The 16,632-nt window shown below is 60.1% G+C and overlaps 1 protein-coding gene across 1 annotated transcript; it reads right to left on the bottom strand.

Annotated features, from left to right (window-relative positions):
* Positions 1-640: 640 nt before the first annotated feature.
* Positions 641-13,315, bottom strand: UBE2J2 (ubiquitin conjugating enzyme E2 J2). Its single transcript, XM_036281497.1, has 7 exons — positions 13,153-13,315; positions 9,020-9,150; positions 6,773-6,813; positions 3,179-3,281; positions 2,960-3,098; positions 2,546-2,626; positions 641-2,040 (listed from the first exon to the last, which is right to left on the bottom strand). Exons 2-7 carry the CDS (start codon positions 9,148-9,150, stop codon positions 1,756-1,758), a joined length of 780 nt encoding a protein of 259 aa, XP_036137390.1. The 5' UTR covers positions 13,153-13,315; the 3' UTR covers positions 641-1,755.
* Between the last annotated feature and the right edge of the window lie 3,317 nt (positions 13,316-16,632).

Genomic DNA, 16,632 nt, shown 5'->3' on the forward strand with positions numbered 1-16,632 from the left:
GGCGCTGACCTGTCTCCCTGCTGAGACCTCACCCGCAGAAGGGAAGTACCTCCACCTGCCAGACAGCCGCCTCCGGTGGGCCTCAGGAAACAGCGTGTGAACACTGGTCCCAGACCTGCCCTCAGCCGGCTGTGGACGGAGCATGAGGCCTGGCAGCGTGGCCTTGCCACCAGGGTCCCTGTGCCTCCGCGGCCAAGGCCACGGCCGCAGCCGGCCCACCGGCCACCAGGCACACTTCCACCAGCGCAGACGCAAACAGCAGGAAACTCAGGAACAGAGATATAATGAAAGGTTTTTTTCACGAGTGTGTTAAACACATACAAGTGGTAAAATTTAGAGCAATTTAAAATAAACTGATCAAAAAACAAAGTCAAAGATGCAAAAGCACATGGCTGCACGTCAGGTTCCCTGATGGCTGAGCAGTCGCAGGTGGTGGTGTGGCTCCCCGTGAACCAGCTCACACAGGTGGGGGACAGGAGGTGTCGTCGCGGCTCCCCGTGAACCAGCTCGCACAGGTGGAGGGCGGGAGGTGTCGTCTAGGCTCCCCGTGAACCAGCACGCACAGGTGGGGGACAGGAGGTGTCGTCGCGGCTCCCCGTGAACCAGCTCGCACAGGTGGAGGGCGGGAGGTGTCGTCTAGGCTCCCCGTGAACCAGCACGCACAGGTGGAGGGCAGGAGGTGTCGTCTCGGCTCCCCGTGAACCAGCACGCACAGGTGGAGGGTGGGAGGTGTCGTCGCGGCTCCCCGTGAACCAGCACGCACAGGTGGGGGACGGGAGGTGTCCGGGGCTGTCAGCCCAAACCGAGGCGATGCCCACAGGCAGCCTTTCCCTTGCGAGGCCCAGGCCCTGTGTGACCTTCCAGGCAGGGCCAGTACCTGATGGGCAACCCCTGTGCGAAGGGGACAGAGAACCTACCTTTTGGGTCAACCCAAGATTTTGCCCAAGTGTGAGGGAAGCCCCAAAGTGCACAGAGCCCGTCTGTCAGGTGGGGACCCCTTTCCGGCTGGTGGGGCCTCCAGAGCACAGGACGGGGCTTCTGGGCCACCTGGACCCAAGGAATTCAGAGCAAAGGCTCTGGGGGCACCAGGAGCCTGGAGGAGGCTGAGGCCCCAGGACCAGCGGCTCCGCCCCTCTGCCTTATCTGTAAGTAAAAGGCGACACCTTGTGGTCAGTGAGCAGACTCCTAACTTGAACTGCAGCCAGAGGCTTTTCTGGAAGGAAACTGCTTCACTCTAAGTGAACCAAACCCCGGTCCTGGACCCACAGGGCAGTCCCTGCCCAGCCAGCCCCGGCCCCATCACTAGGCCCACATGGCTGAGGACAGCCGTGGGGCCGGCCCCTAGCCGGGGGGTCAGAGCTCCACTGGACTAAGAATGCACACAGAGTATTTCATAGGCATCGAGTTTTATAGTTTTCAGTGACCAAATCTATAAAATGAAAAACAGGTTTACTAAAACAAGTCCAAAAGACAACACAGGAGATAAGGTCTAACCAAAGCGTGAGGCCCTCCTCCTCGAACCCTGGGCTCCACAGCCCCCGAGACCTAGGGCGAGGACAGGGGTCTGGGAACTCACGTCTGTATGCTCCAAATCCAAACCACACACTTTGGTTTTTGTTTTCTTCTTAACGGTTTTTAAAAAGCTAACCCAGGGTCAGGCGGTCCGCCCTGTGCTCGATGGCGCATCCAGCCAGCGTCAAGCCTGGGCCCGGCGTCCCTCGTTCCGACCACCTGCGCGGTGGGTGGTGGTGCAGCTCACTCCTGTGCTATGCTCCTCAGCACATACTTGACCGTGTAAGCGAAGGCTGCAAACCCAACTATGACAAACAAGTTCGCCAGGGCGCCGCCCAGGAGTCCATGGTGCCGGTTGGCCTGCTGCAGCCCCGCCAGGTGTGGCCCTGCCCCCGGCGCGTGCCCGTTGAGGAGCTGAAGCCCGTTCTGGCCGTGGTGCGTGTCCCCATCTGGAACCACGTCGGGGAGGGGGAGCGCCTGGGGCCTGCTGCTGAGCTCTTCTTGTGCTCTTTGCTTCTGTTTAATTTCCTGAGAGAAACAGCAAGAGACCAAGGTGGGTCTCAGCCAAGCAGCTCCTTTAGGACCAAGGGGGTCCTACGATCCCCCAGGAACACGCTGAGACATGGGTGGTCACTGGCAGGTTAAGTCCTGGCACCCACCCAGCTTTACAGATGTAGGGGCCAAGTGACTTGCCAAACCAACAACTGCACCTCATGGGCCTGGGACCTAGCCACGTTCGAGTGACACCATCGCTGTGGCCTCGAACTGTGTGCAGCCCAGCCTGCCCCGCTCACAGCCCCAGGACCAGGAGCATCCCCCAGCGGGCCCACCTGGAACCTCGGCGGCCCACGCTGGCACGAAGCTGGCCAGCTCCACACCTTGTTGGGGACAGGCCCAGCCCCCAGCTCAACCCCCACCCCAGGCGCCCCTTTAGGCTCTTGTCCCAGCACCGGGCATGGACACGAGGAGCAGCTTCTCTCGGGAGGACCCATGAGCCCAGGGAAGCAGAGCTGCTGCCAGCTGCCACTCTCACCTCCACAACTTCAGGAAACAATTCACAGAAGACTTTGTCTTTTAAATTAAATGCTAAACTCTGTGCGGCCAGTTGTCTTTTCTAGAAAGAAAGAGAAGGGAAGCGTCAGCTCAAAGACTGACTTCAACTCCTTAAGCCTCTGGCAGCAGTGAGGGCCCAGTCGAGCTGCTCTTCACCAGCCCACTCGGTCACCAAGGCCTGTGCCCGTCTCCCTCCTCACCCACTCATGACCACGAACCCGACTCCCACTAGAGACAGATACAGACACCAGCCGAGCAGATGGAGCAGGCGCGGTGACCGGGGCTGCCCAGGAAGCCTGGCCAAGAACCAGGGACCCCAGGGCTGGGGTCTCTCCAAGGTGCTCGGGGCGCAGGGACACAGGCAGGGGCCCCCAACACACCCACCACCCCTCACCGTGAAGTCCGATGTCTCTATGCTGCCCAGGGTGGGGCCCTTCTCCACCATGAAGCTCAGCAGCCCAGTCAGGATGGTGGAGACGGACCAGGCCGGGTTCCAGGTGTCTGGGTGGAAGTCAGTGATGGAGAGACACAGCCTGCAAAAAAGGGGCCCACTCAACAGAGCACGCGCTGGCCACGGCACAGCCAGGCTTCGGGAGCGGCAGGAACGCCTTACCTCGTGTTGCACTTGAATCTTCCATTGGGGGTTATCATATAAATACTAGGAGGTTTAAAGGGAAATTCTCTGGGAAAAATCAGTTTTCCATGGTAACAGCCACCTGCATCAAAGCAGAAAAAGAGCCTTGTCACTGCCCACAGAGTGACTTCGAGCCCTGACCCTGCACCCACCCCCGGCCCGCCTCACAGGCCCCCCACTTTGAGTTCACCTTCGGACACCCCTCCCACATGCCCCTCGCCCAGAGCAGTCTCAGAAGAGCGTGGGCACGGGCTCCTCTCCAGCCCTCACCCACCCGCAGGCCTGTCGGCTGAGGTCAGCCCACCCCAGGTCCCCTCACTACCAGTTCCTCCTCCACCAAACTACACCCACCAACAGGCAAACCTGCCATTCCTCTCACCTTAAAAAACAACAGAAAATAAAACTCTTGCCCCTACAGTGTCCACTTCCGGCCACCTGCCCCCTCTTGTGCCCAGTCCCTGGGGAGCAGGTCCGAAGATGCCAGTTCACATTCCAGCACGGCCCCCACAGACCTGACCTCGAGGTCCCCAGACCCCCCCAATGGGGTGTGACCACATCTCAGGCCTCACAACCACTCCTGACCGGGCCTCCTCTCTCACCCAGGTGCAGGCCACCCAGCTCCCCGGTGCGCTCCTCAGACTCACACTCCTGGGGTCTCACCTGGACTCCCGTGACATGAGGAGACTCTGACAACTCTCCAGCTGCACCTCTGCCTGGACCTCCTGCCCTCCAAGCCCAGAGACATGCCCCACCTGGCCGTCCCAGCAGCACCGCCCAGAAAGGTCTAGGACGGATTCCAGCCACTTCCCTCAGCAACTCTGTCATCTCAGCTGCTCAGACAGAAGTCTGGGATCCCCCACCCACCACACCTGCTCTGCCAACAAACCTGTCAGCCACACCTGCCAGCTGACCCAGAGCCGCCACCTCTGCCCTCTGCCGCTCAGCTCAAGGTCCACCCGCCTTTCCCCACCCGAGGCCTCACACCCACCCCAGACCAGTGATGGTGCACCTTCAGTGAGGCTCAAGGAGGGCTGCCATGTCCTCACACCCAGTCCCAAACGGCCACGGGGCTCTGCTCCAAGGCCACTCTTGGGTTAGGCCTGCCCTCACCCTGCAGGGCTGCAGGGCCAGCTCACAGGCAGACAAGCGCCGCAAGAGACACACTCGGCACGGCCCCACAGCACACACAATCACGCTCACTCAGACGAGCCCGACATAAACAGGCGCCATCCCCGTTTGGCTCAGCACTACTCATGAAAGGACCAGAAGGAAGTGACCTGAACAGCAAGGACAGTGCCACTGTCAACACCATGGAGGGCGGGGAGAGGGCGGCCCGCCACGCTGGGAGGGGCCCTGCCAAGAAAACGGAATCTAAGCTCGCGCGTTGACCCAGCACTCCTCCCGTCACCCGCCTGGGAAACAAGCGCAGCCCGAGCGCCAAGAACCACCGCGGAGAGAGCCGGCCAGCACCCTCGTCCTCCGAGGCAGGGCTCTGGGCTGCTCGGGTGCCGTGAGGCAGCACAGGAGCAAGCGGCAGGCCGAGCATGCCCAGGGGAAGACAGCGCTGGAGCCACGCTGCACCCCCACCGCAGGGGAGCCTCTGGGAGGGCCTTGCTTGGGGGAGCCTCGAGAGACGTCCTCGAGAGCAGGAAGAGGCAAGGCAGAGGGGCCAGGAGGGCAGACCCGAGCCAGCGGCTTGCAGCCCTGCATTCCAGTGTCCGGGGGGACCAAACCACAACCGGAGGGAGACCCGTGCAGGCAGCATGGACCCCCCTCCCCCGCAATCCGATCAGTGGCCCGTGTGGCCATCGCAGCGGGAGCTTTCCTGAGCCCCCACCCACGCCTCTCCCTCCAGACACAAGTTATCAGGCAGAGGGACTCCTCCCATTTAATTTTTTTTTTTTAAATTATTGCCAAGGCCAGTTTGGCTCAGCAGTTAGCGTGTCGGCCCGCGGACCAATGAGTCATGGGTTCAATTCCAGTCAAGGGCACGTACCTGTTGCAGTTTGTCCCCAGCCCTGGTTGGGGTCGTGCAGGAGGCAACCAGGTGATGTCTCTCTCTCACATCAACGTTTCTCTCCCCTCTCCCCACCCTGCCTGAAAATAAACAGAAAAATATCCTCGGGTGAGAATTAAAAAAAACATATAGATGAACTATTCCAGGTCCTTTGCCTCCATGTAAACTTCAGACTAAAAACTTCAGAATCAGCTCGTGTGCCTGCGAGGAGCTGTCAGGGTCGACGGGACTGGGTGAAGCCTGCAGATCAGCCCAGGCGGGTTCTGTGGCAGCGCTAGGTAATGGGAAGCAGTTGTGAGCAAGACAGTGTGGGCCCGAGAGGGACGGGTGTGGACATGGGAGAGGAGCATGGAAGACCAGGAAGAACAGGTCAGAACGCCCAGGAGCCAAAAGAGGAGCAAGGGGGGAGGCAGAGTCACACCCCTCAGGGTCCACAAAGGCCCCGACAGCAGTCCCTTGGAGACGCCGCTGAGAACAGTCAGCAGAGGGCAGTCCTGAGCTGAGCTGAGTGGGGACTGGCAGCTCGTTCTATTCAAGTTTGTTAAAAATCATACACACATTTAATAAGCACCTTAGCATGACCTGTGCGCTGTTCTGAGGCCCGTCTTTGCCATATTTCTAGGAGCCCCTCCTGGACAAGGCTTCATCAAGCCAGCACCCAACTACTGGGCACTGGGCCGATCCCCAAAGGAACCTTCTTGTCACATGCCCACCCTACAGATGTGCTTCTACACACGCATGTCCTGGGTCCTGTCCTCCCAGGATGGGACCTTGGGCTACAGAAGGGCCCCATGAGGCTAGTGACACATCGGCCTGCGAGAGGCTGGGCATCCCCCTCCCAGCTGCCTGGGGCCCCGGCGTCAGTGGTGGCTCAGACTCCCTTCCCTGCACAACTCTTTTCCAGTGAAAGCTTATGCAACCCCACCCACACACGCGCACTCAGCTGCAGCCACCTCGAGGCAGGGCCAGCAGCTACAGAGCAGACAGCACTGCCCCCGGCCACGGCCCTGCCCCTGCCCCTGCCCTGGGCTTGCTGGGCCACGGCTCACGGCTCACAGCTCCCGTCTCAACCAAGGCTGGTGCACCAGAGACTTTGCCGACAGCGCCCAGGGCAGGCGGCGTCAGCAGACAGCGCAGCAGCGGCCAGGAGAGTAGAAGTGCCGGGCTGAGCCAGGGCAGCCTCACGGCCTCCCTGGACCTCAGGGCCTGCCCACGGGCCCAGGACTTGTCCAGAGAGAGCAGTCAATGCACCTGCCCTCCCCCGGCAGCACCCACCCTCAGAAACAGCAGGAGAGCCAGGTATGGTTTACTGTTCACCCCGCCCTGACCCTGCTGCCTTGGGAGACGCAGCACTGCCCTAGTCCTTACACACGGTCCCGGAGACACAGGGCAGAACAACTCTGAGCGGCACACCCAGGACTCGGAGGAGCGGCAGCATGAGTTCCGAATGAGTGCAACAAGGAGAGAGTGTTCTTTACAGATAAAGGGCACTTGACCGGCAAGAGCTACTCAGAACACAAAACCGCCTCCTGCCCCAACTCAGAGCAGTGACTTACCTTCATAAGGAGTCATCTCAGGGCCTCGGACCACATAGTGCCTGAGAGAGAGAGAGAGATTAGCTGGCTTTGGGGATGGCGAATTCCCCAACTCTGAGTCCCTACAAGGCCAGGGGCCTGCAGGCCACCAAAAGCAGGTGTTCACCAACATTCCGTGCGTGAACACTGGTCAAGGGCCAACCAGCAAGACCATTCGAGTCCCTTCGTAACAGAGGCTACATCTTCCACGTTTTCCACAAAGTACTTTGTCTCCACAACACAACACGAAAGTGAATCTTTTCTAACTATTACCATCTGCTGAAAACTCATAAAAATTTAATTTCACAACATTCTTGAGCAGCACTTGAAACTTTGTATTTTCCACTGTGCCCAAATACCATGCAGAAGACCAGGCAGGGAAGAGCTGGTGACAGGCTCTGCTGTCCCAGGGCTAACGTCCTGGAGAACAGACTCAGCCCCAGAGTGGCTGTGCCGAGCAGGAGCCGCGACTGCCGCCAGTCTGCACAGAGCCCAGGTGCGTGCCTCCACTCCCCACTCCGACGACAGAGGCTTTGGCTCTACGTCAAGGGGTGTGTGACTTACAGCTTTTCACACAACAGAAAAGTACGAAGGAGAAAGTGGAAGCAAGTGAAGCAGAAAGGCACGCGCTGCACCTCCAACACACCTCCTCCCACCAGGACACACACCGTGTTAATACCTGACCAGACACCTGCTGTCTGCTGGCTGATACGTTCTACTCCACACACACAAAAAATGCTGTGATCCCATGTCAGCCACCAGGAACAGCCCTCAAAGCTAAGCATGTGACAGCCAGGAGCGCGGCCTTAATTTGTCACTGCTCCAGTTCCCGTGCCAACCTGAGAACACGGGAGAGGACAGCGCACAGGGCTCTGAGAGCCCAGCAGTCAGGGCCGCAAAGGGAGGCCCAGGCAGCACAGTGCTCAGACAGACCTCATCCGGAAAAGCACTCCCTGCTCTCTGCAGAGGGGCCTGAAACTACAGCCCCCCACCCCCGGCCGCCTGAGGCTGGACAGGCTGACAGGAAGCCGGCTTTCTTCGGTGGGTGCAGGCAGAAGTGCCCCTGAGGCCTGCTCCCACGGGAAACCCTGGGTGCTGGGCCTCTAACGGCTCCCGGGTGGAGAGCACTCACAGGTGCTGTGCTGTCCCTGCGTCCAGGGGGACAGGAGGCTGTGTCTGGTCTCCTGTGAACTCTGCCCCTGGGCCTTTTCCCTTTGCTCATTTTGCTGTGTCTTTTCACTATAGTAACTGTAGCAGTGGGTCCTCCTAGCAAATGACTGAATCTAGAGACCCCAGCTCCCCGCAGGGAAGGGCCCTGTGACTACCGTGAAACCCGTCCCTCCACCTGCCATCTATGTCCTGGGGCCACACTGATTTCTGTGACTGGGGGCAGGGAGAGCTCTGCTGTGACACTGACACCCCACTCCCATGCTGAGGCCCACAGCACCCTGAGGACCCCCCTCTCCCTCACCAGAGCTGCCCTCTCTCTGTAAGCCAAGGAAGATGGACCCAGAATCCTGGAACACCTGTCTCATCTGGAAAATACTTATTTTAACTCAATCAAATAAATCTCTTTCCTCTGGATTAAAAAAAAATTTTTTTAAGTACATTTTAAGATCAAAATATCAAACACTCTTCAAACAAAGAGAAAACGCTCCTTGGTATTTTAGCCCTACACCTCATTTCTCACAAATCCCCAGCAAACCTGGAAAAGGCAGCATTTCCGCAGAGGCGAGCCTCCCAGCCCACACCGACACCGCAGAACAGCTACCATGGGGCAAATGCTCAGAAGGCACCGGTCCCCTCATGTCACCTGCTGGGCCAGGGCTAGGGCCAGTGCCAGGAGCTGCGGTGTCAGGGCCTCTGTCCCGTCACCAACTCTCCATGGCAGGGCAAGCTACTGCACAAAGCCCAGAAGCAGAAAACAGAGGAGGAGAGACTAGAAATGCAGCTTCTTCTCCAACAGCAGTGAGGCCCACACCAAAGCTGCCCCTTGGGGTGCCCTAGACCCAGTCCTCTCCCGGGAAGGACCCTCTCCAACCCCAGCGTGCAGGGGTCAAGGACAACCTGTTGCGTCTGGCTGCCGCCCATTATGAGTGTCTGCCGACATCCCCGACAGGTGCAGGCGCCCCTTTCCAAACTCCATGATGGGAGCACCGAGCCATCAGCCCAGACCGCAAGGACCCTGGTGACAGTCAGTGAGGGGTGACTGATAACACAGAGACTTACCACTCAAGAATATTGGAAGGGAGGGGCTCAGCACAGATGTAAGGCACCGGGTCTTTCTTAATTCGAAGGTAGTCCTGTTTCAGTCGCTGGGTGGCTGTGGTTGGAGCTCTCTTATTGCTGTTGTTGCTCATCTGTTGAAAGCAAACACTTGTGTTCACAGGAACAAGGACACAGCCCCACCACGTCAACGCCCAGCCCAGTAGCTCATCACTCGTGCACACCTCACCAAGCACCCATACCCGAGGCCGACGGGCCGTCCCGACTCACCCACCCCGACACCACAGGCCTTGCAGACCCTCCTTTTCCATCTGCCTGCCATAAGCTTCACTACACAACATCAGATGCAGAGAGTCGTCTAAAACCTGACCTAACTTCAAACAGCCATGGGTGGAAGTGTCTGAAGCCTGGAACAGACCCCAGGTGACTGCACACATCAGCTCCAGTTCTGCTCTATGACACCACAGCATTCAGGACAAACCCACGGAGCCCCCTGCAAAAGCCCCTGTAACATTCCCGCACATTCACCACTGTCACAGTGCATGGAAGGAACAGGGAGCAAAGAGCCTCCCCCTGACACTGTGGAGACACAGGACCCCTGAAAGAGATTCAGACGCACGTGCTGGGAAGGCGGAAGGCCTAAGAAAGCACGTGCACAGGAATAGCCCTGGGTCACTGCGCCAGGAGCCAAAGCACCGTGAATGGCAGCCAACAAGGCTGCTGGGAGGCAAGGCCAGGCCACCAAGCAGTGCTCCGGAAGGGTCTCGGCCCGAGTCTGAAGGTGTGTCGGATCCTCTGTTAGGTCACTCTGGTGGCTCAGTGCAGGCAGGATGGACAGACAGCATGGGACAGACAGGACTGTGTGGCAGAGATAAGAGGGTGCAGGGCAGCACCAAAGGCTGGGGACCAGGAATGAAGCAGTCATTTGAGAAGAGACATGGCCTGAGTCAGGGAACCCTAGGACACCTCCGCTATACTCCCGAGATGAAGGGGGTGGCGGTGACGGGGAGACAGAGCACCCCACTCTCACAGACACCAAAACAGCTCCAACCCAACTGCTTTATATAGTGGAGTTTCTCATAACGTAAGATAGAAAGGCAAAAAAGTCATGCTGCTAAAAATGAGGTGTGAAGGACACTGGTCCAGAACATGATAGAAACCAGCGGACCCGTGTGCTGCGTAGGGATGGGAAAGAGGAGGGCGCATCCAGGCCACAGTGGCAGATTGGATGTGGGCAGCGGAGGAGTAGCCATACCCACCCACTCCTCCCCACACCACCGACACACTGCCACTCAGCGTTCCCAACTCTCCTTGCTACAGCACTGGACATCAGCAGCCAGGCTCTCTCCACCCTGACCTTGTCTGGACAAACCTGAAGCCATCACCCCCCACCATGCTGCCCCTTCTCAGCCTTGGGCCTCTGCACATTCGGTTCCCTAGGGAGAGCCACACGCTTGCTTCTTCCCTCCCTTCAGCCTCTGCTTCCACATCACCTCATCGAGGTCTGTAGATGCTGCCCTGCGCCTGGTCGAACCCTCCCCAGAGGACGATCCCCACCAACCACAACCAGCTTGGGGTGCTCACTCTGCACCCCCAGGGCCTGCAGACTGGGGCTCAAGCCAGGATACCCACAGGGGTCCTCTTGTGTACACCATCACCCACCCCTGCTGCTGGCTCTGAGGTCATCCCTCACCCTCAGAATCCTGCTCCCCCTCCCCTTCCCACCACTCACCCTAATACAGGGTCTCGTTCTTTTCCCATCGCAACCACAGGAGCCTTCCAAAGGGCCTCCTGGCTTTTAGTCTCCACCCATTTCAGTCCATCTGGGACACTTAAGTCAGATTAACTTTGTCACCGCAGTTCTGATTACAGCCCTTCAAGATCCCCCCACAGCCAAACAGATAAATGCAACACCTCCCCTGCCTGCCAGCCCCTGTACAAAGCAGCACCAGCCAGCCCTCCCAGTTCCCAAGTCCCAAGGCCACTGAATCCCCTGAGGTCCAAACCCCCTTCTCATGATAAGCACATGGCTGCTTCTCAGCCCAGTCTACTGGCAGAAAACTCACCTAAGCCCTTCCCGGTCTAGCTGGAAAGCCAAGTCCCTCAAAAGCCTCCCTGATTTCCTAATCAAACGACTCCACACTCTGTCCTTCACTGGCCTCCTGGTGGCCCAGCTCCATATAACACAGGTGCCCCTCAGGTCCCAGCAAAGACAACTGTGTGCCCAGCGCAGCCACAGACCAGCCCAGGAAGGCAGAGGTGCCCCACACAGCACTGCTCCCAAGCTCCTGGCCAGAGACGCCAAGTGGGCCAGGTGGCTCACCTTGGGCCAACACCCAGCAGAAAACAGCAACAATCCAAAAGCAGAACCACCACAGAACTTGCTGCTTCTTTTCAACGTTCACCCCAAAGTTGACACTCTGCCACACACAAAACAATCCACTGGATAACTCAAGCACGACAGTGTGTGAACTCAGTTAAGGGGCCGGGTTGGACGCTTAATGCAAGTTCACGGACAGCCACACAATGAACTGATCGTGCTTAGCCAACCACTAACTCCTCTCATTCTTGCTTCCAGAACCATCATCTTCAAACCACACTTATGATTCAACTACTCAGTTCACATAAGGGAGAGGGCTCCCTCGTTTGCTTCACTCAGAACAGTGCTCTTAGGACCCTCCAGGTGATTACAGGTGAAGCGGTTCTCCCAACGTCCCCCTCATAGTGTGTAGCACCTGCACAGACCATGACATCTCAGGTTCCCTTCTCACCAAGTCCCCACAGGTAGAGCACACAAGGTGTATTACAGTGAAGGAAAGACTTGGTATGGATTTTTTAAAAATACACGCAAAAGCTAAGGGAAAGCAACCAACTCACAGGACACGATTTCCTTGAGCCTCACACTGAGACAGACTGCCCGTCCAGCATCTATTCACCCTGTTCCTTTTCTCTCGGGACACCTCTCCCGTGTGCTTTGCATACGTGTAGCTCAGGTGACACTGTGGCACAGACCTTGGCCTGACCGACCAGATGGGCACGTGACGTAGGCATGCTCAAGCCTTGGAGAGAAGCCTCTCCTGTCTCCACCAGGGTTGCTTCACAGGCTGGACTAGGGCCCAGGCTGATGGAGGCAGCTCCACCGCCACTTGTGCACCTGCCTGAGAACAGAGCTGCCAACAGAGGTCGGTGCCGCCAAGAAGTGCAGGTTACTAACTGCAGGTTCTGGGCACCCAGACCCAGCCGGGTCTGAAACCTGCATACCGGGCTTTTCAGTTAGGCGACACCCTCGAGTTCCTTTCTCAGGAGCTGGGAGCTGAGCGCTTCATCGCCGGGTGCCCTCCCGCCCACCTGTCAGCTCTGCTCCCACTGAGCTACGGCCTTGCCCTTCCCAGGCTGTTTTGTGCCGGGGCCCAGCAATGGGTGGTTGGGAACTGGATCTGAACTAAGACCAGCTCGGTGGCGTTAACTGCAGGAGACACTGGAAGTTTACACCTGGCCGGAGCCCGACACCACACAGGTCACCAGCAGATGAGAACAGAGAAGCCGACACAGACGAGGAACGTGCCGGGACCCCAGTCCCACTCCAGCTGCCGGCCATGGAGTCAGTCATCCGACTCGGCTCCCCACTCTCCCCGTCCGAAGAGGACGTTCCCTCAGTCCCCACCCCAAGGGGCAGCTCTGGGCACACTCGTTCCCTGGGGCTCCGGGAGCAGTTTGGGGTTCTAACTGTCCGGGGTGCAGCGGCGGCAGGCTGAACGGCACCACCGTGCCCACCCCAACGGCTTCCGGGGTCCATGTACGAACCAACATCTACGCCCGCTCGTCCTGGAGATGCCCGCAAGGGTGCCACTAACAGGCGCCTTTCCGCAGGACACCCACCGTGCGGCCGGCAACCGAATGCCCACGCTGGACGCAGGACCACCCCGGCCGGGAGCCCCGGGCGCCCCGCCTAACCGCCCTCGGGATCCGCGCACGGAAGCCCCGGGCCGGAGCCCCGCGAGCGGCGGGTCGGAGGGGACGGGCCGCCCAGTGGCCCCGAGCCCCCGAGCCCCCAGCCCCCTGCCTCGGCTCGGGCCGGCTCCGGCGGGTCGGACGCGCGGCGGAGGCCCCGGCGCAGGCCCGCAGCGCGCACTCACCTCTCCCCGTCGCCGCGCGTGGGCCGCCGCCGCGCTCGGGCTCGCCGTGGTCGAGGCCGGAGCAGGGAGCGGAGAGTGGGGCCCGCGCCGGAGAGCCGCACCGCCCCGGGACCGAGCCCACCGCACCGCCGCAGCGCCGCCGCCGCCGCTTCAGTTCCAAGATGGCCGCTCGCGGGGCGGGGCCACCCTCGCTTCCGATTCCGGTGCGCGGCCTGCTGGGGCGGCCGCTCTAGGCGGCCGGGAGGACGTAGCCCGCGTCTCGCTGTTGCCCCCGCCCCGCGAGGTGGGGACCCTGCGCATGCTCACTGGCGGCAGCTCCGCGGGGCGGGGCCGAGGCGAGCACAGTCGGCGCGTGCGCGCTGGCGGACAGCTGGGAGGCTTGCACCACGAACCCCTGGGCAGGTGCGATCAGGTGGCCGTTGCCGTCCCTGGCGTCCCTCGGCCACATCCCCGTCCTGCGGGAGCGCCGGGGCAGTCACCGGCCGAGGGGGTCCCGGATCCCCTACTCCTACACTCGTCTCCGCGTGACTGCGGCTCAGAGGAGGGCGCGCCCGGGGAGAGGGCGACCCCGGCAGGAGCTCCGCCCGAGTCCCTGGGACCGACTTCCCACCCGCCCTGCCCGGCCGAGGTCCCGTTCCTCTGCCCACAGAGCAGGAGGGCCAGGCCTTGAGGTCCTGGCCCGTCCGGGACCGAAACCGGCGCAGGCCCCTGAGAGTCAGTCCGGGATCCCCGTGTCCGACCTCTGCCCGAGCCTGTGCCAGGCGGGGTCCAGTGTGGGCAAACCGGCCCAGCCCCAGCCCGTGGGGAGAGCGTTCTCGTAAAAATAGTTGCACTGTTTTCCGCCCGAATGTCCCACCCAGCCCGTGAATAGGGCCATTACGCACCAGTGGACACCACGGGGAGGCTCGCTTTCCGCTCCCACGGCCCCTCCCTGGCCCGGGGAGGGGGCAGAGCTTGGCCACCGCGCCACTGAGTGGGGCTGAAGCTGGCAAGTGGGGGCTGGGGCCAGGGGGAGGGTTCTGTTCCCAGACAGCATCTGGAACTGACTGCAGGGGCCTGGAGACGGTGCCCTGGGGATGCTTAGAGGGGCATGAGGATGGCAGGCAGGTGGGGGTGGGAAGGTCGGTGTCTGGACGAGGAGAGGGCTGGGTGGCTAGGTAGGCCAGCACACTGCCCACCACGGCCCCTCAAGAGGCAGCCCAGGATAGGGCCTTGTTGGGGACTACAGGTGGTGCCAGGGGAGACGCTGCATACCTACTGGGGCCTCAGTTTGTCTCTGCATAAAATGAGAGTGCCAGCCCTGGTCAGTGTTTCTCAGTGGTTAGAGTGCCAGCCCAAGGGTCACAAGTTCAATTCCTGGTCAGTCCCCGCCCTGGTTGGGATGCCTGCGGAAGGCAGCCAATCGATGTGTCTCTCACATTGATGTTTCTCCTCTCTCCCTCTCTCTCTCTCTCTCCACCCCTCCCTTCCACTTTCTCTAAAAAATCAATGGAAAAAATATCCTTGGCTGAGGATTAACAAAAATAAATGGGGGTGCCAACTGATGTGGGAGCATCTTAATGGGAAGGCTGCTGAGGGAAGCTCCACTTAGTAATTTTTTTTTTTTTTTTTTTTTTTTATCCTCACCCGAGGATATTTTTCCATTTTTTGTACAGATAGAGTGGGAGGGAGCGAGAGAGAGAAACATCGACGTGAAGGGACACATCGAGTGGCTGCCACCCGCACAACCAACCAGGGCCGGGGACAAACCACAACCGAAGTACATGCCCTTAGCGGGAACCAAACCCGGGTCTCTCCGGACCGCAGGCCGACGCTCTAACCGCTGAGCCAAACTGGCCAGGGCGGAAGCTCCACTTAGAACCCCCAACATCAGCCACCATCCTGCTGCTCACCAGCACCCGAGTGGCATCCAGAGAGAGAAAGTGCCTGAGACAGGTGTGGCCAGCATGTCCTGCCACGACCCCACAGCCTCACCCCCCCCCCCCCAGCCACATAGGCCACCTCCTGATCTGCAAGACCCAGGCTGCCCAGCTCCCTGGCCACACAGCTGGTGACCTCAGCAGTTGAGATGGGAGTGGGCGGCTAGGATGGTGGCAGGTGGTGACAGACCTTCTCAACCCCGAAGCTGCCCACTGGAGCGGGAGAGGCTGGAGCAGGCCCTCCAGAGGGCTGCAGATAGCCCAGCTGCAGGAAGAGGACAGTAGCATCCACTCCTGACCACCTTGAATAAGAGGCCCCCCCTCTGTGTCATAGAGGTACCAAGACACCAAAAAGGGTTAGAATCAGGAAACCATGCCCTAACCGATGGCTGTTACCCCCTCCGCAGGGCAGGCCCTGAAGGCCTCAGTCACATCTGACCAGTAGAGACTATCTGGCCAGGGCACCCAAGAGCCAGCCTGGAGGTGACAGAGAGGCGGTGCATATACACACCCCCCTCCAGTGGGAGACACCTGGCCAGACCCTGATCCCCATGCCCACCAGGAAGCCTGCAGAGCCAATGGGCTCAGACCTCATGTTGCGTCAGAACACACAGCCCCACCCCCAGGCCAACTCTGAGCTGTCCCTGAGGACGAGGACACCCACAGGGGAGGGAGCTGAGCCTGGTGGATGGGGGGGATCTCGTGAAACGCCAGGCACCTGCAGCGTCCAGGGCACTCCGGCCTGGAGGGGTTTGCCTCGGTACCCCTCGGCCCAGCACCCTCTATTGGAGCCCTGGCAGTCTGCCTGGCGTTCCCCTAGGAGAAGGTGAGGAGGGTCTGTGTCTCCCACAGGGCATGGGTCATTGCAGGCATGCTCCTGCCCTAGCCAGGGCTCCCTCTCCCACAGGAGGGCCAGGCAGCTCATTTTGCAACCTCGTGACTCCAGTTCTAATTACCCAGGATGTCTGGGGCTTTCCTCTTCCACCGAGAGGTCTCCCCCAGGACAGTGTGACCCCCTGGTCACCTCGATAACATGGTTCACGCCCTACAGGAAAGTCACTCAGGACTTGGCTGACTCTGGGGTCCCTGACGCAGGCCTGGGCTTGGGGGTGTGCACACCAGTGACATCAGCTGGTCCCGGCCCAAGCCTGAGCCTGGAAAGGCACCTCGGCCCTGTTTTGCACTTGAGGAAATGGACTCAGAGAGGTTGAGTAATTCGGGAAAGATCACAGCCAGCGAGTGACAGAGTCGTGATTCGCACCCACACCCTGGTGAGTCCAGGGTTAGCTCTTCTCCCGGCACGACTTCCCAGACGTCACCACTAGCCGTCACCTCCTTCCAAAGTCACGAGGCTGCTGACCTCACCCCTCCTCAGAGCCAGGGCCACCAGCACAGCCTGGGGGGCCCTCCCTCAGGCCAGACCAGGTCCTCAGCGCTGATTTGGGGTGGGGTGTCAGGGACCCAGAGCCTGCCCTGGGGAGGGAGCAGAGGGCCTGAGCTGATCCTTCAACCCTGGGCCCAGGCTGAGGTTCTGGTCATCTGGGATAGTGAGGCCTCTGGG

The sequence above is a fragment of the Molossus molossus genome, unplaced genomic scaffold (assembly GCF_014108415.1).
Source record: "Molossus molossus isolate mMolMol1 unplaced genomic scaffold, mMolMol1.p scaffold_m16_p_35, whole genome shotgun sequence".
In the NCBI taxonomy this organism is placed as follows: Eukaryota; Metazoa; Chordata; class Mammalia; order Chiroptera; family Molossidae; genus Molossus; species Molossus molossus.

What these genes read in the sequence shown, in the direction of transcription:
- UBE2J2 (XM_036281497.1), bottom strand. Translation starts at nt 9,150, where the DNA reads ATGAGCAACAACAGCAATAAGAGAGCTCCAACCACAGCCACCCAGCGA. An exon ending in CCTTCCAATATTCTTGAGTG is followed by an intron (nt 6,814 to 9,019) that starts GTAAGTCTCTGT and finishes TCTCTCTCTCAG; the next exon opens with GCACTATGTGGTCCGAGGCC. An exon ending in AGATTCAAGTGCAACACGAG is followed by an intron (nt 3,099 to 3,178) that starts GTAAGGCGTTCC and finishes CCTTTTTTGCAG; the next exon opens with GCTGTGTCTCTCCATCACTG.